This window comes from Egretta garzetta, unplaced genomic scaffold, assembly GCF_000687185.1.
Source record: "Egretta garzetta isolate BGI_Z169 unplaced genomic scaffold, ASM68718v1 scaffold473, whole genome shotgun sequence".
Lineage (NCBI taxonomy): Eukaryota > Metazoa > Chordata > Aves > Pelecaniformes > Ardeidae > Egretta > Egretta garzetta.
Window position 1 is genome coordinate 138,364 of NW_009259319.1, and position 18,931 is coordinate 157,294.

The 18,931-nt window shown below is 37.1% G+C and overlaps 1 protein-coding gene across 1 annotated transcript in view; it reads left to right on the plus strand.

Annotated features, from left to right (window-relative positions):
• Positions 1-18,931, plus strand: part of SRFBP1 (serum response factor binding protein 1) — a 168,291-nt gene that overhangs the window by 119,666 nt on the left and 29,694 nt on the right. Inside the window, exons 6-7 of the mRNA XM_035892092.1 lie at positions 964-1,054; positions 1,526-1,598. Of these exons, the coding sequence (XP_035747985.1) occupies positions 964-1,054; positions 1,526-1,598 (164 nt within the window). The remainder of the gene's footprint in view (positions 1-963; positions 1,055-1,525; positions 1,599-18,931) is intronic.

Below are 18,931 nucleotides of genomic sequence, written 5' to 3' on the forward strand. Positions count from 1 at the left end.
GTTAAGAATTTCTCCCTTAGTGGATGGAGACCCAAGCAGTGCTGCTGTCTAGCAGAGACTTGGCACAGGTGCTTTTTGGCATGTGGTTTCTGCTGTTAAGTGAAGTAGAAAAGTTGTAAAAAAGCAAGGTTATAAGTCACCATTGACTCCCTGTGTCTCCAAAATGTGCATCATTGACAAGACAATGCCTAGGTCTGAGTTTCCCATGATGGCATTTAATAACGAACTGTTGTAAAGATTCATATGTTTGTACCATCTGTCTAATAATAATTAGAATTCTGTTTGTTTCTTTTATTTTGGGGCAAGAAATAAGACCAAACCATCACTGTCAAGGTTTCTTTAATACTGTCTACTTTGAAATAACATTTCAAGAAGAGAGTACTAGGTAGGATAGGAAGTTGAAAGATACTACAGTGAGTTGGAAATCACTTTGATTTTATTTTCAATAAAAATCAAATACATGAAAAGATTTTCATATCTCAAATTCTGTTCTATAATAAATAATGTTTAGTTTGGGAGTCTTTCCTTAACCTTTCAAAATGTTTTGTAACAAAAATGCTTTTACATATTATGTACTAATGGAAAAGTACTGGTGCTGTTTCACCGGGACAAAAATAAACGAAGTGGAGGCAAAAGGTGAGTCTTTCAAATCTCTAATATTATTCTTAGAACTAGACTGAGCTAAAGTATGGCTAGCTAGGAATGTCTTGTCTTCTGTTTAGACCTCAAACACATTTTTAGACTGTTGGTTGTTCTTCCTCTGATGTTTATGGAAGCAGTTTGATTTTAAATGAAATTTGAATTAATTTGAACTCAGATTTGGTTAGCAGGGGAATGTACTCTGTTTTCAAAACCAGTTCTTTTTGTTGAAGTAATTTCTAAAATTTTAAGTCAATGTAATGAAAGTATTGTATATGGAAACTAATGAAGGAAAGCAAACATTATGTCTTCTATGTTTCTGACAGGTTGTGAAGATGAGAAAAGATGTGAAGAAGGCCAGAGTCCTGACTATTCGCAGACTAACCAGACACATCGGGAAATTAAAGTTGAAAAAGTCAGTTTTAAGTACCAGTTTTCTTGTTTGTGTGATTATAAATGAGACAGTATCTTAACTGTTTCCTCAGAAGTGGAGAATTAGGAGAAACATGTATTATATTTAAAACTGAAGGCACTATGATGTTTGAATTACATTTTTCTTATTTTTACATCACTTTAGATAGACTAAAAATACTAACTAAAAAGTAGTTTCGTTAAACAGAATTGGGATAACATTTTCTTAAAGGGATTTAGTGTATTGGAAGCTAATCCAAATCACTTACAGAACCTTTTACAGCACTTCTAAAAGTATCAGACTTGATCTTTTATGTTATTCTGGTGTTGAACCTAAGTTGTGCAGCGTTTTCTGACTGCAGTTGTCTGCAAGGTTCTATAGCAAAAAATATTATTCAATTTGCATAGATACAAATGGGGAAAATACAGTGAATAAAACCCATTCTTTTTTAATAAAGACAGACTTCATTTGCAGGGGTTCCGAAGACTTGAAATTAAAGAACCAAAAACGAGTTGAGAGATTAATAGAAGAAATCCATGCCATGAAGGTAATACCATTCTTAGATATTTAAATATTAGAGGCAATTAATTTTAGTAACAAAAAGCTTCATCTGTTTCCTGGAACTGCATTACTGAAACTTAACTGAAACATTTCCAGAGGCAGCCTGGTCATTACTATAACACAGCTGGAAAATTATAAATATTTGCATATTTCCATTTTGCTGCATCTGTCAAGGTGTTAGACAATTTGAGTCTTAAGCTTGCCAGGCTAAACATGGATTTGTTTAGAAATGTATGGTGCTTGAAGTTTTTACTGTAACAGTTAAAGCGCAGAAATTAAAGTTTTCTTGCCATTCAGGAGTATGGAAGCTATTTTGTGCACCCAGCAATACAGTATCCTGTTGTCAGTTCTCTTAGCTTTAAGTATGATGCTACTTGTGTTTTACTTTCGACTTCAAAGTTCTGTAGTAGTGTGAAATTTTAGCTGCAAGGGACTGGTAGCGCTTGAGTCAGACCTTTTTTTATCTTTAGCATTGCTGTCAATTGATACAGTTTTTGAATCTTATGACATATCAGCAAATGCTTCAGAAATTTTATATCTTCATAATGTTTTGTACTTAGTCGTATCTCAATTTTAACTGATACTGCTTACAATTATGTGTGTTTAAATGAGGTGTGAATTCCAGTTATAAGGCTTGAGCACAAGTCCTGTATAGGACAAGAAAACTTTTCACATAAAATGACTGGTTTGGGGTTTTTTTAACCTTTCTTTCTTTTTTCTTTAAAATCTTTCCTTATCCTTGCACAGATCTTATTCTTCAAAAAAGCTGGTAACTGGAAAGGCTTCATTGACGCATTTAGACGTGCCTTGTGGCAGATTTCATCAGGTGGAATCATAGGGGTATTTAGCACAGTATTTAGAATAAGGAGAGTCCTGCTAACTCAGTAAAGGGGAAAAGAAAATGGGCAGCACTGTATTAAAAGGTAAAGCACTGCTCAAGCAACATGACAGTCATATTCAGGCATTCTGCTTTTCTGGCTCACCATCAAGTCTTAAACTTGGTCTTGTAATTGTTATTTTTTTATGTGTCTATTTGAGCATGGTGAGGATTCTGGAGATGTTTCTCAGTTTGTAAGAGTATATGTCAAGTGATCAGGTGTGGTGCAGCACTGAGCTCACAAGCCCATGTTTTACAGGGCTTCTGTGCGTGCTTCTCAGAGGGTTTCACTGCAAGATCTGTTCTGCACACATCTCCCAGAAGCATTCACTTTGTCCACATTGTGCTTTTCCTTCCAGGATTGGCTCATGCAGCCATCTTTTAAGGCCAGACATCTTTTAAAGACACCTTTAGGCCTCCTGCGACCAGGACTGTATTGGCCAACTACATTCAAGCTGTTTCTTCACTTGGCATTAATGAGTGCAGGATTTGTGTTAACTTTAAGAGCAACTGTCAAGGGAGGATAGATCTGTAACCTGGAGAGCTGAAGGCAAACAAATTTTGCTTTGAAATAGTTTATAGAAAGAGAGGAGTTTTCAATGTGAGCAGCTGAGAAAGAGGAAAAGCTCCCCCATTTCTCAGGCAAATAGCTAGTAAACGTACTCAGTTATTGGAAGTTGTGCTGTAAGTGGTCTGTATTGTTAAAAAAATGCACTCTTATATTAGTAATATTTTTATAGCAAAAAGATTGGTTTTCTTGGGGTTTTTTAGTCTTTAAAAATGAACAAATAGATACTAGCTCTACAGTTTGTTTCTTAGATGAAAGAAAAAATCCCAATTCTTATGAATCACAGCCTAAAAGGCATTACTTGTTTACGTATTTTTTCACCACTGTTGATTTCTAGACTAGGCTTTTTAGAGTTGGTGTAGAAATATTCCTCATTCAGCATGGAAAAGTGACAAGACAGCTTTCACTTTCATTGATGTTACTTGAGATAGTGGGAGATTTTATATTGGTATAACATCTCCCAGCAACACTTTGTCTTAAGTTATTGCTCGTAGGATTCATGAAGAACTCCTGGCGTAACTGAATGGATATTTTAGAATTTTTAGGAAAGAATGGACAGAATAGAAATGGTTAATAAGGTAAATTGGTAAGCGATCTACAAAGTTGCAACCTAGAGCAGGCTTGTATTGCTCAGACTATTCCAGCAGTTTCAGTGTGTGGATCCCAAACACTTGTCAGGTGAGATGCATATCCTTTCAAAACAGTGTGCAGAATATAGGAGTTGGTAGTTTTCCATGTAACATGAAGAAATAGCCCATAAACTTCTTCTTACATGTTTTATGTAAGAAAGAATGTCTGCATTCTTTCTTACTGTATGTTGAGTAGTATAGCAAGCTGCAAAGAGAAGTTCAGTTGAAAAGACAAAAACCAACAAAAATAATTACACCAGCCAAAGTGCTTTGGAGCCAGAAAGTGGATGTTACACCAGTCTTGACAACATGTGTATTTTCAGACTAGAAGATTTCTTGACATGGCTACTTACAACTTCTAGAACTTCGTAATTCATTGGACAGAGACATGAAGGGTTGCTGTAGATTGAAGAAAATAGGTCTTTGAAAGAAAAGGGAAACAGTACAATTTTTTTCTGATTTTTTTTTTTTTCCCAGTTGCCAAAGGCAGCACACCTCTTTCTAAATATGCATTTTTCTTCCATCAGTCAGGAAGAGATCCAGACCACCTTTCCCCTACCACATATCCAAGGAAAAAAAAAAAAAAAAGACCTCTGGGGACTCCTGGCATGTGGCATGAACAGGGTCTTTTGTGAAGGACTTTATGTATCCTGATGAACTCAGAAGGCACGAGAGGAAGATTGCATTTCATAGGGAATTTGTTTCAGGCTCAGGGAAGATAGACTGAAATCCTGGAACCTTGACACTGTTGTCTGTCTTACCAAGGTTTTCAATGCGATGGCTTAAGTTTCTCTTACTCAGGAAAAAAAATCTGAGTGGTTGAAATCCCAATAAGGGAGAATTCCTTGCCACCTTATTTCTTCATTCAGCTGTTTGTAAACCCACAAACCTTTTGTACTAGTTCATTTACTTGGGTAATCTGTTTCTTGCTCAGCACAGTGTTTCAGTATGGCTGCTGCCACTTCATGGAACAACTATTATGTTTCATAGAGACTGTTACAAAAAAAGAAAAAAAAAATGCATTGCCTGATGGTGCATCTGTTGTTAGAGGCTGGCTGCCTGCAGCTCAGCAGGACTTGTAAGAGCTGCTGTCCTTCTGAGTGAGACAAATCTGAACTTTCAGTTACAAGACCTTAACTTCTCTTTGTAGTGTGGATCTTTACTAATTACAATCTGATATTATAGGAAGGAGAAAATGCTTGCTATTATCTGGTAATTCTTGTCTTATCACTAAGTCTTGGGGATGCTTTTTTCTTGTCATCAGGGGGACTCAAAGCAAACCCTGCTGGCATAATTTTACTGTAAATATACTGTTTCCCAGGAGTGGGACATAATTAGATGCTTACTTTTCAGGTTAAATACTGTGTCTATGTCTACTGTTTTTTAATATCCTGTACAAACTCACACATGCGCTGTTCTGCACCTATTGAAAACCTAGGAAGTGTTGATGCTGGGCTGTATTTAAGAAACTTTGTTATTTAATTTGCAGATAGCATATATTGTTGTGTTATTGTTGGAACGACATTTAATTTTTGATTCTATATGGTTGCATTGTTAGAACTGGAGATTAAAAGTAACTTAATCGGCAAATAAATTAATAATGTCTCAAGCACAACAATCAGAAGTAAACATTGTGGGAAGTGAGACCAGTTAAAAATTCCAGCTACGTGGATGCAGGAACTGGGTTAATTGTTTGCAGAAGTTCTGAAACTATTGGAGTAGTACACTGTTTTTTGTGTCCTTCAGATTCTGTTTTGCCAATACTGTATAAAATATATAACAATTCATGAAAGATGGGAAAAAAGAACAGTAAGATCCTTTCTAATTCTTTTGCTACAATACTACTTTTTTAAAATACAAAATTGTGTATACTTACAGGAATTTTTTTACTTGTTTGTCAGGCTTGATGAGACTGTCAAAATGGATTAACTCTCCATTGTAGAGTACTTCTTACCATATTTACGAAGCTATGATATTTTTAAAGGTTTTTTTACACAAAAATAACTGATAGTCTAGTGATTTCTTATCAACATGAAGCTTATCTTGAATTGTTTAAATTTCTTTGCTGAAATTAGGTCTTAATACAATTTTATGTGGCTTTACTGTGTATTTAGGAGTAGTTTTTACCTTTATCTGACAATAGAAACCTTGGTATTATGGCAGGTGTTGCTATAGCAATATCATGTTTAGAGAATACCCATTAATGAGTTATGGAAGAAAGGCTATTTGCAGTGCTTGAAGGAAAAGTTGTTAGGAATGAGCAGCAGTTGGATACCACCATTGTTAAATGACTTGGAAAGATCCGTTCTCTATCCTGAAAATTATGACTGGAGAAACAGAAAAGTCGGTATAATGTTTTTTGTTAAATACACTTAAACCACAATATTTATCATAGACTAATGGGTTTAGTACAAGAGATACAAGAAAAAATAATACTTTCCTCTAATTTGTTTTCTGAACTTTATATTTTAGCAAGATACGAAGAGAAGTAAAGTATGAACTCTAGTATTACTGTCAAGCTTTTGAAAGCCAAATTGTTTTGTAAAGGTAGAGCTTAAGTCTGAAGGATGTTTTCACAGACTGTGGCCTTAAAACAAAAATCATGAAAGTAATAGCAATATAGATGAGAGAGGGCTTTTGCTCAGGACTGGGTAATTGATGATTTTAGAGTAGCCCAGCCTAAGGAGCTCAATAGGTCTTTCTTTTAGTATGATCATTTTGCATGGAATTTTGTATCCTGAAGTACCAGACCTTCTAATGATTTCTTCTAATCAACACTTCCACCCAGTTTAGTGTCACCTGTAAATTTGCTGAGGGTGCACTCAATCTCCTCGTCCAGGTCATTGATAAAGATGTTAAACAGAACTGTGCCCAACACTAAGCCCTGGGGAACACCGCTTGTGACTGGCAGCCAATTGGATTTAGCTGCATTTACAAAAAATATCTTTGGGCCCAGCCATCCAGCCAATTTTTTACCCTGCAAAGAGTATGCTTGTCCAGGCCATGGGCAGCCAGTTTCTCAAGCAGAGTGCTGTGGGAAACAATGTCAAAGGCTTTACTAAAGCCCAGGTGCACTACATCCATAGCCTTTCCCTTGTCCACTAAGCAGGGACGTTTGACTAAACTCATGGCCGCCTGTGGTGGGGTGACTGGCTTGGTGGGCGAGATGAGCAGTGGCTGTTGATCTCTACTTCAGTGAAGCTTCTGATGCCATATGCCATAGCATCCTCACAGACAAACCTATGTAGCAGGGACTAGGTAAAGGAACTGTCTGGACATCTGAGCAAAAAGGGCTTTGATAGCAGCACAAAGACCACCTAACTGGAGGCCAGTAACTGGTGGTGTACTGCAGAGTTCAATACTGGGGTCAATAGTATTTAGCATCTTCGCTAAGGATAGGACAGAACACGTGCTCAACAGGTTTGTGGGAGATAAAAAATTGGGAAGAGAATGGCAGATGGGTGTACTGCCGTTCAGAGGGCCGTGGGCAAGTTGGAGAAATGGTCAGAGAGGAAAGGTCATGAAGTTTAATAAAGGAAAATGTCAAGTCCTGCCCCTGGGTAGCAGTAAACCCCTGCCCCCATCTGTGCTGGGCGTTGGATAGCAACTTTATAGGAAGGGACCTTGGTGTCTTGGTGGACACTAGCTGACCATGAACAAGCAATGCACCATCATGGCAAAGGCGGCCAGCACTCTCCTGGGTTACATTAGGAAAGGCGTTGCCAGTAGGTTGCGACTGGTGATCCTTCCCCTGTACTCAGACCTGGTGAGAGCCATCTGAAGTGCTGGGTCCAGTTCTGGGCTCCCTAGTGCAAGATACAGACATCCTGGATGAAGTCAAGTGCAGGGTCATGAGCATGACTATGGGACTGAAGCATCAAGGAGCAAGTGAGGGAGCTGTGACTGTTCAGCCCTGAGAAGGCTCAGGGGGATCTTATCAATGTGTATAAATACCTGATGGAAGTAGTGGTGCCCACTGATGGAAGAGGCAGTGGGCACTGACTGAAATAGGGGAAACTCCGCTTATACTTCAGAGGAAACTTTTTCACTGTAAGAGTGATTAGTCACTAGAACAGATTGCACAGAGAGTTTGTGAAGTCTACATCCTTGGAAATACTCAAAACCTGTCTGGACATAGCCTCAAGGAATGTTTTTTCTTTTGCTTGCTTTCAGGGGAGTTGGACTTAGAGATCCAACTGCTAGCTGGAGTAGTACTCCAGAGGTTCCCTTCCAAGCCCTGTAATTCTGTGATTCTGTGGAAAGAGATGAAGTGGGCAACTGGGTAATAAAAGTGAGTGGAAAACTGTCAGATCTGTCAGCTTCAAAGGGTTATAATCAGTGGTAGAACATCCAGCTGGTTGCTGACTACAAGCAGTGTCCCTTAGGGGTCTGTACTAGTACCAGTACTGTTTAGTGTGTTAGTAATGCCATAAATTACAATATGGGATGCAGTGCCTGCAGGCTTATGCATGATACCAAACTGGGTGACATGGATGATATACTTGAGGGCAGAGGTGGTATTCAGAGGGATTTGCATAGGGTAGAAAAACGAGCTAAGAGGAAGTTCAAGAAAAGCAAATGCATAGTCTTGTATCTCAGATGGCATAGCTCCATGCAACAGTCCAGGCTGGGGACCAGTTGGCTAGAAAGCAGCTTTGTGGAAAAGGGCCTGTGTGTCCTGTTGGACCAGAAGTTGAACATCAGACAAAAAAAGTGCCTCTATGGAAAGGAACACAGGAAAAAGAAAAGCGCTCCTTCCCCTCGTTTTGGTTGTGGTGGGACTGCAGTTGGAGTGCTGTGTCCAGTTCTGGGCTTCCCAGTACAGGAAAGACATAGATTTACTGGAGCAAATGCAGCAGAGGACCACCAAGCTGGTTAGGGGCTGGAGCATGTGATATACAAAGTAAGAGAACTGTGTTTCTTCACCCGTAATGAAAGAAGGCTAAGGGCAAACCTTATTACTGTCTGTAGCTACCTAGGATGGCCTAAGAAGACAGGGCCGTTCTTTCTTCAGATGTGTCCAGTGGAAGGATGGTGGGCAAAAATTGCATCCTGGAGAATTCTGACTTGCTGTGTGGGGTGGCGGTGGGAACTCACCACTGGAGTGATAAAATGGTGAAACAGTTAACAAAGAGAGGGCATGGGATCTCAGTCCTTGGAGATGTTCAAAACTCAAGAACCCTGACAGCCTTCTTCGTGTAGAGCTGCTTTGGGCAGAAGGTTGCACTAGATCTGGTTGTATCTTCCAGCCTACGTAAGTCTAAGTTTACACAATCATTGGATTAGGAGGGGAAAGGGGTTAGTTGCTGTAACTGCAAGGCCAGGACTTTTCACTTTTACAATTTGCTTTTTCTCCAGCTCATCTGTCAAGACTATCATGATAGATGGTTGAATATGCTCACTGATACCTTTTTACTTTTTTCTAATCATGAAGTTCCATGGAATTCCCTCTTCTGTGGTATCCTTGTAGGAGATAATTCTTTGGTAATTCATGAGCATTTTGTTTCAGAAGTATTATGATTTTTTGATACTGAACAAATTCTTACTTGAAAAAACTTCTTTCCTTCTGTTTATGAAATGAAAAACATTACACTAACATTGAAATAATGAGCAAAGACAATGTTACACTTCCAGAAAGAAGTAAGAGAGTCTGAACAAATACAAGTAACTCCTGGAACAAATGCTGGTGTATATAATTGCTCTCCAGTCAAGACGGTAAAGATGTTGCTTCTGAATGGAATTTACTTCATGGGAATTTCACTTACGCCCATCTACCAATATGTACATGCACTTATCCTTAGAAGCAAATGATGACCAAGTTTTTTATCAAAACACAAATGTTTTGGTCTTCATAGCTGAGGAGGAGTAAAAGTATACAGAAGAAGTTATGAGCTGAATGACTGTTGGGATGCCCTTCTCGGTGTTTATGAGGTCTGAGGCTTGGCTCTTGATATTCTCGATTAATAGGAATGAGGGAGGAACACCTTGTCAGGAGACCACATAACTGTGTCTCCTCAGTATACCTGCTTTCCTTAAATATTCCTACCTACCACCTTTTTCTGACACGATCCTTAAAATAGTGAGGAGGCAGGTTGGTATACTCACTGACTGAGTTCTGTTCTGTTCTTAATCTTCATAGCATTTAATATTATTTTCACTGATACATTGCTTCCATTCACGTTTATGATGAAATGAGAAACTACATGTTTAATATAACAGTTTTCCTGAGTCTGTCTCCTGTTTGCTCCTCTTGTGGGGTCAAAATATCTTAACTGAGCAAGCTTAATAATCTCAGCATGAGAAAGGTATAGAGTATGATAACATTTTTTTCTAGATAGCAAGCATAAAAGAATACTTAGAATTGTAAGGAAGACTGAGAGAAAAATATGGCAGGGAAATGTTGTATTGGACAACTTAAATTTGGAATGAGAAAACAACTGAAAACCATTCATACTGTTTTATTTTATCATGATAACAGAAGTAATTTTTTTACACCAAATACTGCTTTGGATTGGGGGGGGGGAGGAAGCTGTATTTCTTAAATATAAAAGTCAGTAAAAATATCACCAGCTTCATTTTCAAGATTTCATCGCTGACAAGATACTTGAATAGAAGTAGTTATCATGTGCTTTTTTTCTTATGCACTAGATTTTTAGTTACAAAGTGAAAACAGATCACAAAGGCAGCTTTTTGTTGGATTTGAGTCAACTTAAGGAAAATATTAAAGTAGGCTCTAAGTAAAGGTTGTCAGCTATCTTAAAAATATGGCTTGCAGATTAATTTTTTTCCTCTTGAATCTTGCGTAAGAATTTTACAATTTTTTTTTGTAAGGATGCAAAATAAGCTATTTTCACTTTTTAAAAAATATGGCTTGCAGATGAGACTTCCATCTCATTTGTGAAATCTGTGTATTTTTATTGTTTATTTTAATAAAGAGGCAACCTTTGCAGTAGTGCAAAAAACAAATTAATGCAACCCACATGCCTTATATTATTTGAAAATTGAGCAGTGACAGCAAACCAAAACACTTATTCAAAATAACAACAAAAGTGTCAGCATGTTTCTTCTCTCATTTTGAAAATATTTATGCATATTCCAAATAGACATGATTTTTGTTGTTGACTTATTTCATCATCCCAACATGTATTTCAATTTAGTACACCAACTTGGGCCTCTTCATTAACCTTCTCTGTAATTCAGCTGAACCTGAGATAGAAAAGGAATGTTTGTGTAACTGCTGTATACCTTTTCTCTATATTTTGGCCATCCAATGCTGAGGTGTATTAATAGGTGCCAGATAAGATGGTCCTTGTGAGATCTCCCAGGCAGTGCTAGCTAATTTCTTGCTGCATATTGGCTGGTCTTTGTACTTTATTTATTCTGGAGGAGCGAAGAAGCATATCTCCTGTAAATAGTGAATCTACGTAGTATGGTATATCACTGTTAAACTTTCTCAATATCCTTAATCAGCGATTCTTCTGGGGACTCTTTCTTCTGAAGAAATTTCCCACAGAAATTAGGTCTTCTGTTCTTCACAGCTATGAAATATGTTATTCTTTTAATATTGTAGGAAAGGTTTTATTCTTATTTCTTCTAATTGGAGGGGTTGCAGGGGGAGAAGAAAGAAATTGGACACCTACTGTAAATATTTAAAGCCTGTTCTGGGAATGTAATACTAATGTAAATATGACTTCAGTGCTTGACAGACTCATTAGCACTTTTATTAAAGAATGGATTTAGTGAACACATGGATGAATAGGATGAGGCAGAATAATTGTACCTTTAGGAGATGAAAGTCATGCCTTGCAAATCAGTGAGATTTCTTTGAAGGAATAAATACATACAGTGTATGTTGCTGATTGAGTCTTTATATTGTTTTAAATTTCAGAAAAGTGTTGTTCAACTATCACCAAAGCCTCTGGTGGTTTTTTGTGGGTTTTTTTTGTTTGTGGTTGGTTTGTTTGGGGTTTTTTTTAAAGCTGTTAATGGATATGAGTTTTCTTTTAGTCACAGAGTTAAACATAATGAGTGGGAGAGAAGAATAGATAGTTAGCTTCCATAGCTTTGGAAAGCTAGCAGTGGAGTTCTGTGGAGATCAGTTTTGGAAATTATTCGAAAAAGAGGAGGAATGACAGAGCTTGATGATCCAAAATTTCAGGATAGTGAAGACACTAAGACACTGCAGAATAATAAAACAAAAGTAACTAGTCAATACAATGACTAAAGAAACTCAATAGTAATAAATGCAAAGCAATGAATGTGGTGGTGGTGAGAATTACATTTCCAAGGGTTCATTTTCACTGGATCGAAATTGGCTATTACCAGTAAGGAGGTGGATATTGGAGTTACTGTAGATAGCTGTGTGAAAATGCTATATTACTATTCAGTGTCTTCAGACAGAAGACAATCTGTTCCTACTTAAATCAATTGCTTTACCATATACTGCATAAGTCTACTTAGAGTTTTTAAAAAAAAGAAAAGAAGGAAAACCAGTAAAAGTATAAAGAACAGGGTCAAGAATGATCAGAGATCTAGCATAGCATCTACAGAAGGTGTAACGAAGTTGGAATAGGATTCCTTACGATACAAGGCAAACTACTGATGTTGGAGGTTTACAAAATTCATGTATTTGTCCTGGATAGTTCTCTTGCACTTTATATACCAATATTTTGCTTGGGAGCTTTTAGCAGCCAATTTGAAAATATGCATGTATGGAAAGAAAACCCTTATTTTTCATGTTATGTTGCCAAATCTCTTCTTTGCACCTTTACCCCTCACCTTGGGCAAATGTGCTAGCAGGTTTGTCTTGCTCAAGTTTCAAGATCTCTAGGAAAGGATGAAAAGTAATTTTTTTTTTGTTCCCTGTGGCACTTTAAGAAAAGACTGGAGGAGGAGTACTTTTCCTGGAGATGGTGCATACTAGGAAAGGGAATGGAAAAAGGAAATTCTTTGTTTCTCCATTGTGTCTAATCTTTCAACTCTTTCTTTTATGCCCTCTGGAAGTAGACAAAGGGGCTGTGTATATGGTTTTGTGTATTCACTCTCCTCTACCTCTTTCTGCATCTCTCCTGGTTCTTCTGTCTTCATTATTCATTTCTGTTTCCATATCTATTTCAAACCAGAATCTAGCGGGTGGGGATTATTAGCTGGATTGCACCCATTTGTCAGTCACTGTCTTCATTGGGAACGTTGTGAGAAAGAATATAGCACATCCTTTTCCTGGCTGCTTTGGTGGCAGTCTTGCCGGCTCAAGCTCCTGCTGGGAGAGAAGAGGCTAAGCTGAGAAAGATGTGGCTTTCTGCTAGTTGTGCATAGCGTCCCCTTCTGGCAGGTAATGCTGTTTTTCTTTAATTTTTACAAAAACAGTTCATCTGGCAACCAGCAATACTGGCAATGGTTGTGAATACCAGGGATAGTAATTCAAAACTGAAGATAGTTCCAGCCAACACAGGACTGCTTGGAAATATGTTAACCCTGAAATTGCATGTGGTTGTTATTTTAATATTAGAAAAGCAGCGTGGAACAAATTGCCAGTACAGAGCGAAATTACAGATTGTACCAGTCCAAGTGAACACTGACATTCAGAACTAAAAGAAGTTTGAAGAAAAAAGAAAAAGAGTATTCAAATAATGATAACTTTGGCATCATCATGCTTGCTGTACTAAATAATCCAGTGAGCTTGTTTTTTCCTTTTTTGTAACTTTTCTTTTGACTGCTTGTAATTGTAGTTTACTTTTATAATACCTTCTACTTCTGAAATTGTCACAAGACTGGCTAACTTTTTTTTTCCTATCCTATGGTGAAAACAGTGACTGTTGCTCCCTGAATGTGGCTACTGAATCAGATGGGAACCTCCAAAATTCATTTAATCTAACTGACTAAATAAAATGCCAAGTTCACAGTGTTCATCTTGGTAGACTGATGTAATTGCTGGCATTTGACTTGCATACCTCTTGAAATATTAAATTAGTTTATAAACGTGGCAGAAAAGAGCAGCCTATACTTGCCAAATAAAGTTTGGGTATTTTACAACAGCTTAAGCAAACGCGCTATGTTAACTCTTCTTTTAGGGAGTTGTTTTTTCATTTTGTTTTGTTATTAAACTGCATGAATAAGTAGTCTGCTTCAGCTGTGTGCTCAGCTTTTAAGAGAGCTTGTGTATCGTAGCAGAATAAGAATATTTAGCTAGAGGAAGGTAACCATTTGGACAAAACTATGTTTACTGGAATATTGTGTAGTTTTGTTTGATGAGTATTTTAATATCTTTAATTTTCCAGAGAACAATAAAACCAGAAAACTATAAAATTTTGTAGTGTGAAACTTAGTGGATGAAAACTCACAGGTTGACATTGAATTTCACTTGGATCTAAACTGAGACAGCAATACTGTAGACATTTAGTAATGTTTAAAATTGGTGCCAGCAAAAACCTGACACCAGTGTAGTTTACAAAGAGAACAATTGCTAGACAAGTTCCACTTGAAATACATTTTTGTGTTCCCAATGATTAACTGTAATTTTGGAGTGCTCTTTTTTTAACAGGTTAGTAATAGTTAATTCCCATAAAAATCAAATGCCATGTATTCATCTAAAGTGAGATGGTTGCACAGCTTTTGATATTTTGGGAAGTTCCATGCTGATTATTTCCTCTAGTGACTTCTTTGGTTTTGTTATTTTAAAATGAAAACTAAGTTTTGCTGTTTTTTCTTAATCTATTCTGTAGTATTCCTGCCCAAGTTGTTATCAGTCCAACACAGCTGAAAATTAATGATTTCAAGGAAGATTATTTTTTGAGAAGTCATATATTAAAAGATAAGTTTAAAACAACATTAAATTCTATAAAGCTTTTGAAAATGTAAGACAATCTATGAAACAGCAAAGTCATTAAAAAATACACAAAATTTTCTTTAGTGTGTACTTTAAGAAAATTAACAACTGTAGAACCCTTTCTTTTTATGCTTTCCTTCCTCTTTGTAATACAGAATCTACATATTTGATAAGTGAAAAATACTGTAATTACTGTAGGATGTAATAATCTTGAACCCTAATGATACAGCGGAATGTACATAAATTATAATACACATAATCTCTCTGCAATTAGATAGAAACTGTCTTCATTTCTACTGGGTAAAACCTCTGTTTTCAGTACGTGATGATATAGAATCAAGTCATCCAGTCAGATTGCCGGGAAAAGCTTTGTTGGCTAGACTGGAATCTTTTTTGTTGTGGTTTTGCTTTCCTGTAGTTGTCTGTTCTTTAGGACACAGGTATTTACAGTAAAACTTGGCTTCTATAGAGACCTAACTCTGTACATCCACACACTTTGAACTTTTATCAGACCTACTACATTGTCTGTAACCTTAGCAAACGTTTAACTTCTTGAAGTAATTTACTAAAAGATGTCATTCCTGAAAATGCGCAAACTTCTGAAATAGTATTTATTCAAACAATATTAGTAAAATATTTGTAAGACTGATAGTATGAAAACAGTTTAATAGTGAGAAGTTCCCACAACATGCAGAGCATTGCTAGGACTACCCCCATTGTAATGTGACATGCCATTTTCACTTAGAAAGAAGAATACATTACTAATATGCTGATTTATTTGTCTTGTTTATATTCATTTTGAGTGCAGTTATGCCTCTATACACAGTCTTTACTTTGAAAGTATAGAATAGGATTGGGAATCCATCTTCCCAAACACATTCACCCTACAGTGGTTAATTATTGTCTTTTGTGGTCTCTTTTAGCAGCCAGTAGAGTATCATGTATTTTTACGAGCTTTCCATGTTTGCACCACTTAGATTTTGTGCCCATCTGTAATTTACAAAGCAAGGGTTTATGCCAGTGAGATGCCAGTGAGTTACCAAAGAAACCATGACAGTAGCTCCGAGTAGCTCCCAAACAGACTCCCTTGCTTTCTCTATCTGAACGGTGAAGGCTGTGGCGTAAATATGCACAAACATTGAAAATCCTGAGTGTCTCCTTGCCAGGAAGAACAATGAGTCAACTTGAGCAAGGCAGAGAGATCTTTAACCTTAGTGTGAGTAGATTAAGCATATCTTGTCTTTCATTTCTTTACCTAAGCATTTTATAAATGTTTCTATGTCTGTTTCAGGTGTGATAAATAAACACTTTCAATTACATTTTATTTAAATCTGGCATGAACTGAGTGTGGTTTGGGAGGCATAGCAAGACCCTTCTGTGTGTAATATGGGGGGATTCTGTAAACTGGGGGAGCTGAAGTGTTGAAGTTCCCCAGCACATCCTCTGCCCTGAGCCCCATGTGTGATTCACCCAAGAGCCCGAAGAATGAATCCCCATTTCAGCTACATGGCCAGTGGGGTGACCTGACACATCTAGGACTGGTGGGTGCAGGTTTCTTCCAAAAAAAAGTCAGGAAAGCTTTTAGCACGGAAATATCTAGATACTTGACTCATGAAGGGCACTCTGAAAAGGTGCCTTGGCAGTCCGTATACCTTCTTAATTTTGTAGGCATCAGTCAAATTCAGACCAGTGACAGGGAGGACTCTCACAACGCCATCCTAGACTCCCTGTGAATCAGTCTCTCTCTCATGAGACTGTTACCAGCCCTCACTGGGTTCTTACCTGTGGGTTGGAAACCTCTGGTCCTCCTCAGCAGTACCTTAAAACTCTTGGTAACTGTGGCGTAATGCTTTCAGATCCATGGATGTAAAGCATTATGTAAAGTGTCTGCAGCCTGCTGCAACAGGAGGGAATGGTAGGTCTTCTTAGAATTGAAATGCTGAAGTGCTGGGTTGAATTCCTGATTTAAAAAGTCTGTTTTTTACTTGCCACCCTTTCAGATTGTGCTATATTTTTAGTAGAAATATATGGGTGCAAAGACTGGAGATTTCTAGGGACTGCTAGCAGCAGAATTTTTAGTATCAAAGTAGTGCTACTATATCAATTTAAATTAATGTATTGGCTTATTTATGTTAATTAGGAGTGAAACCTTTTAATGATTATCTAATCTATTTCTTAGCACCAAGTAAAATAAATAGTGCAGTTGCATCATTCAGGCATTCTCATGTTGTCCTTTGGCCAGAGGAGATAAATGGGGTTTGGGGTTTACTTGTTACAGTCAACAAAGCAGGAAATCGTTAGAACAAAAGTCTGAGTCTTTAGGTGTCAAAAACTTTACTGCAGAAGGTACAGTCACAAACAAGTATGAAATACAGTGTTCTGGAGTTTACCTAACATCAGGTTGCAGTTAGGGAAATTTGAGACAAATCAGTAGACCTCTCTAGAGGGATTTTATGTAATTGAAAGGTGATGGATAAAGATGAGAGTGACCTGGATTGCCTGGATTCCACTGAGGAAAAAAACAAAGCCAAATGGAAGATTAAATTTCCAGGAGTAAGGAAGGCTACAGGCTCTTTGTCTAGAATGAGAGTTCTCTTCTTCTGTATGATATTACCAAGACAGATACTGCATCCCATTTTATACCTATTTTTAAAATGGTAGTTAAAAAATAAGAGCAAATGCAGAAAAGACTTACAGAGGTTATATATGGACAAATTTTCATTCTGTGGTAGATGAAGTGCAGGACATTTAATTACTCAAAAGGAGGCTTGAGAGGTGACTTGATAATAGTTTGTAAGTGTTGGCAGGAAGGCAGACGGGTATTTGAAAGTGCTTAATTTTGTCTGTTGGTAAAATCGCATAGTGATTTTATAATAAAGCTGTTATCTCAGTGTAGCACTGTTATGTTTAATAAACATATTAGTAAGCTTAAGTCACACTTAACTAAACAGTATCAGATTTTTACTTACCAGTTTAAATTTTCTGTCCTACGGTTCTGTTTATTAATTTTATCCAAATTCCCTTCCTGGCAATACTATCCATCTTTGTTTCACATCTGGTAAAATAGGGGCTTGTGGGGAATATGGCGGGGGGGGGGGGGGGGGCGGTACGTGGTATTTTAATTTTTTACAAAGGCAGAGTGCCATTTAGTTTGTTATGGTGGTCCACTAATTAGACGTATATCTGTAGAAATTCTCATCTGTGTGTATCTGGGTTACTGACAAAGGATTTGGATTTATAAACTCTCAAGGGAAAAAAGTGTCACTTTTTCTCATAATCAGTTTGGTATAACCAATTAGAGTACTGCATTTCTTGAAAACAGGCCTTCATAGTTCAAACAAACTTGTACTCTTATCATGGATTTAGTTTCTTTTTGGAAAGCATACATACTTCCGAGTGAACCATGGCTGATTTATTTCACTACTTTGAAGATATGCTGCTTCTAAGTGCATGATCCCATTTTTGTGTACTTTCACAATGGTTACACTGCATGAGACTACTTTTGCTCTGAATGACTAGAATACTGAACTTCTACAGTCTTAGAGAAACAAATTGGTTATGACAGGAAGCCATGCAGTGATTAAATTATAGAAAAAAGAAGACCTGTTCTGAAATGAGGTTTGTTTTTTTTCCTATCCCTTTCTCTTCACTAAGAAACCTAGAAAAATGACAGAGAACAGCAAAATGAGACTGAATGCTGTGGAAAAATATAAGAAGCTTTGTGATAAAGTAGTCTGAAACACCTGTTCAAAGGTAAAAATTATTATAATGTTCTAAAAGATGTTAAGTGCAGTAATGGGTAAACAAGCTATAGTTGAGATTTCACCAGAAATATTTGGGTTTTGGTGTGGGTGTTCTGTTATCTACTTGTATATACCCTGATTCAATTACTTATTTTCTTATAGAAACTCCTTCATTTTAAGACAAAAATCATCTTGGAAAGATGATGTATATGGAGTGATTTCATAAGGAAAGGCTTAACACTTGTACAGCTAAGAAAATGTGAAAGAATAATGAGGAAAATGAATGAATTGCATGATAGAAGGAAAATACTAGTCAAAACAAAATTGAATTTGGGTGATTTTTAATAGTGTGAGGACTCCTAAATTGCTTCCACAGGCCACTACTGGCAAACTTTTTTTTTCTGAGTCATCTAAAACTGCCTTAGACAGCATAGCTGGGAATACGTTTTATGTGAATAATCTTGCATTTCTGAGGTGTGTCAAAGCTTCATCCGACAGGGTTTATTTGTGTCTTTCCTGCCTTTCGAAGTCTGTTCAATAAATTACATTTCCATACCCAGTAAGTTAGAAACTGTATCTTCTTCAGTATCATGGGGATAAAGTGTCGTCTGAGCAACCACGATCAATACTGGCATCAAATCGTATTTTCAGATTCCATTTATGCTTGACATTCTTCT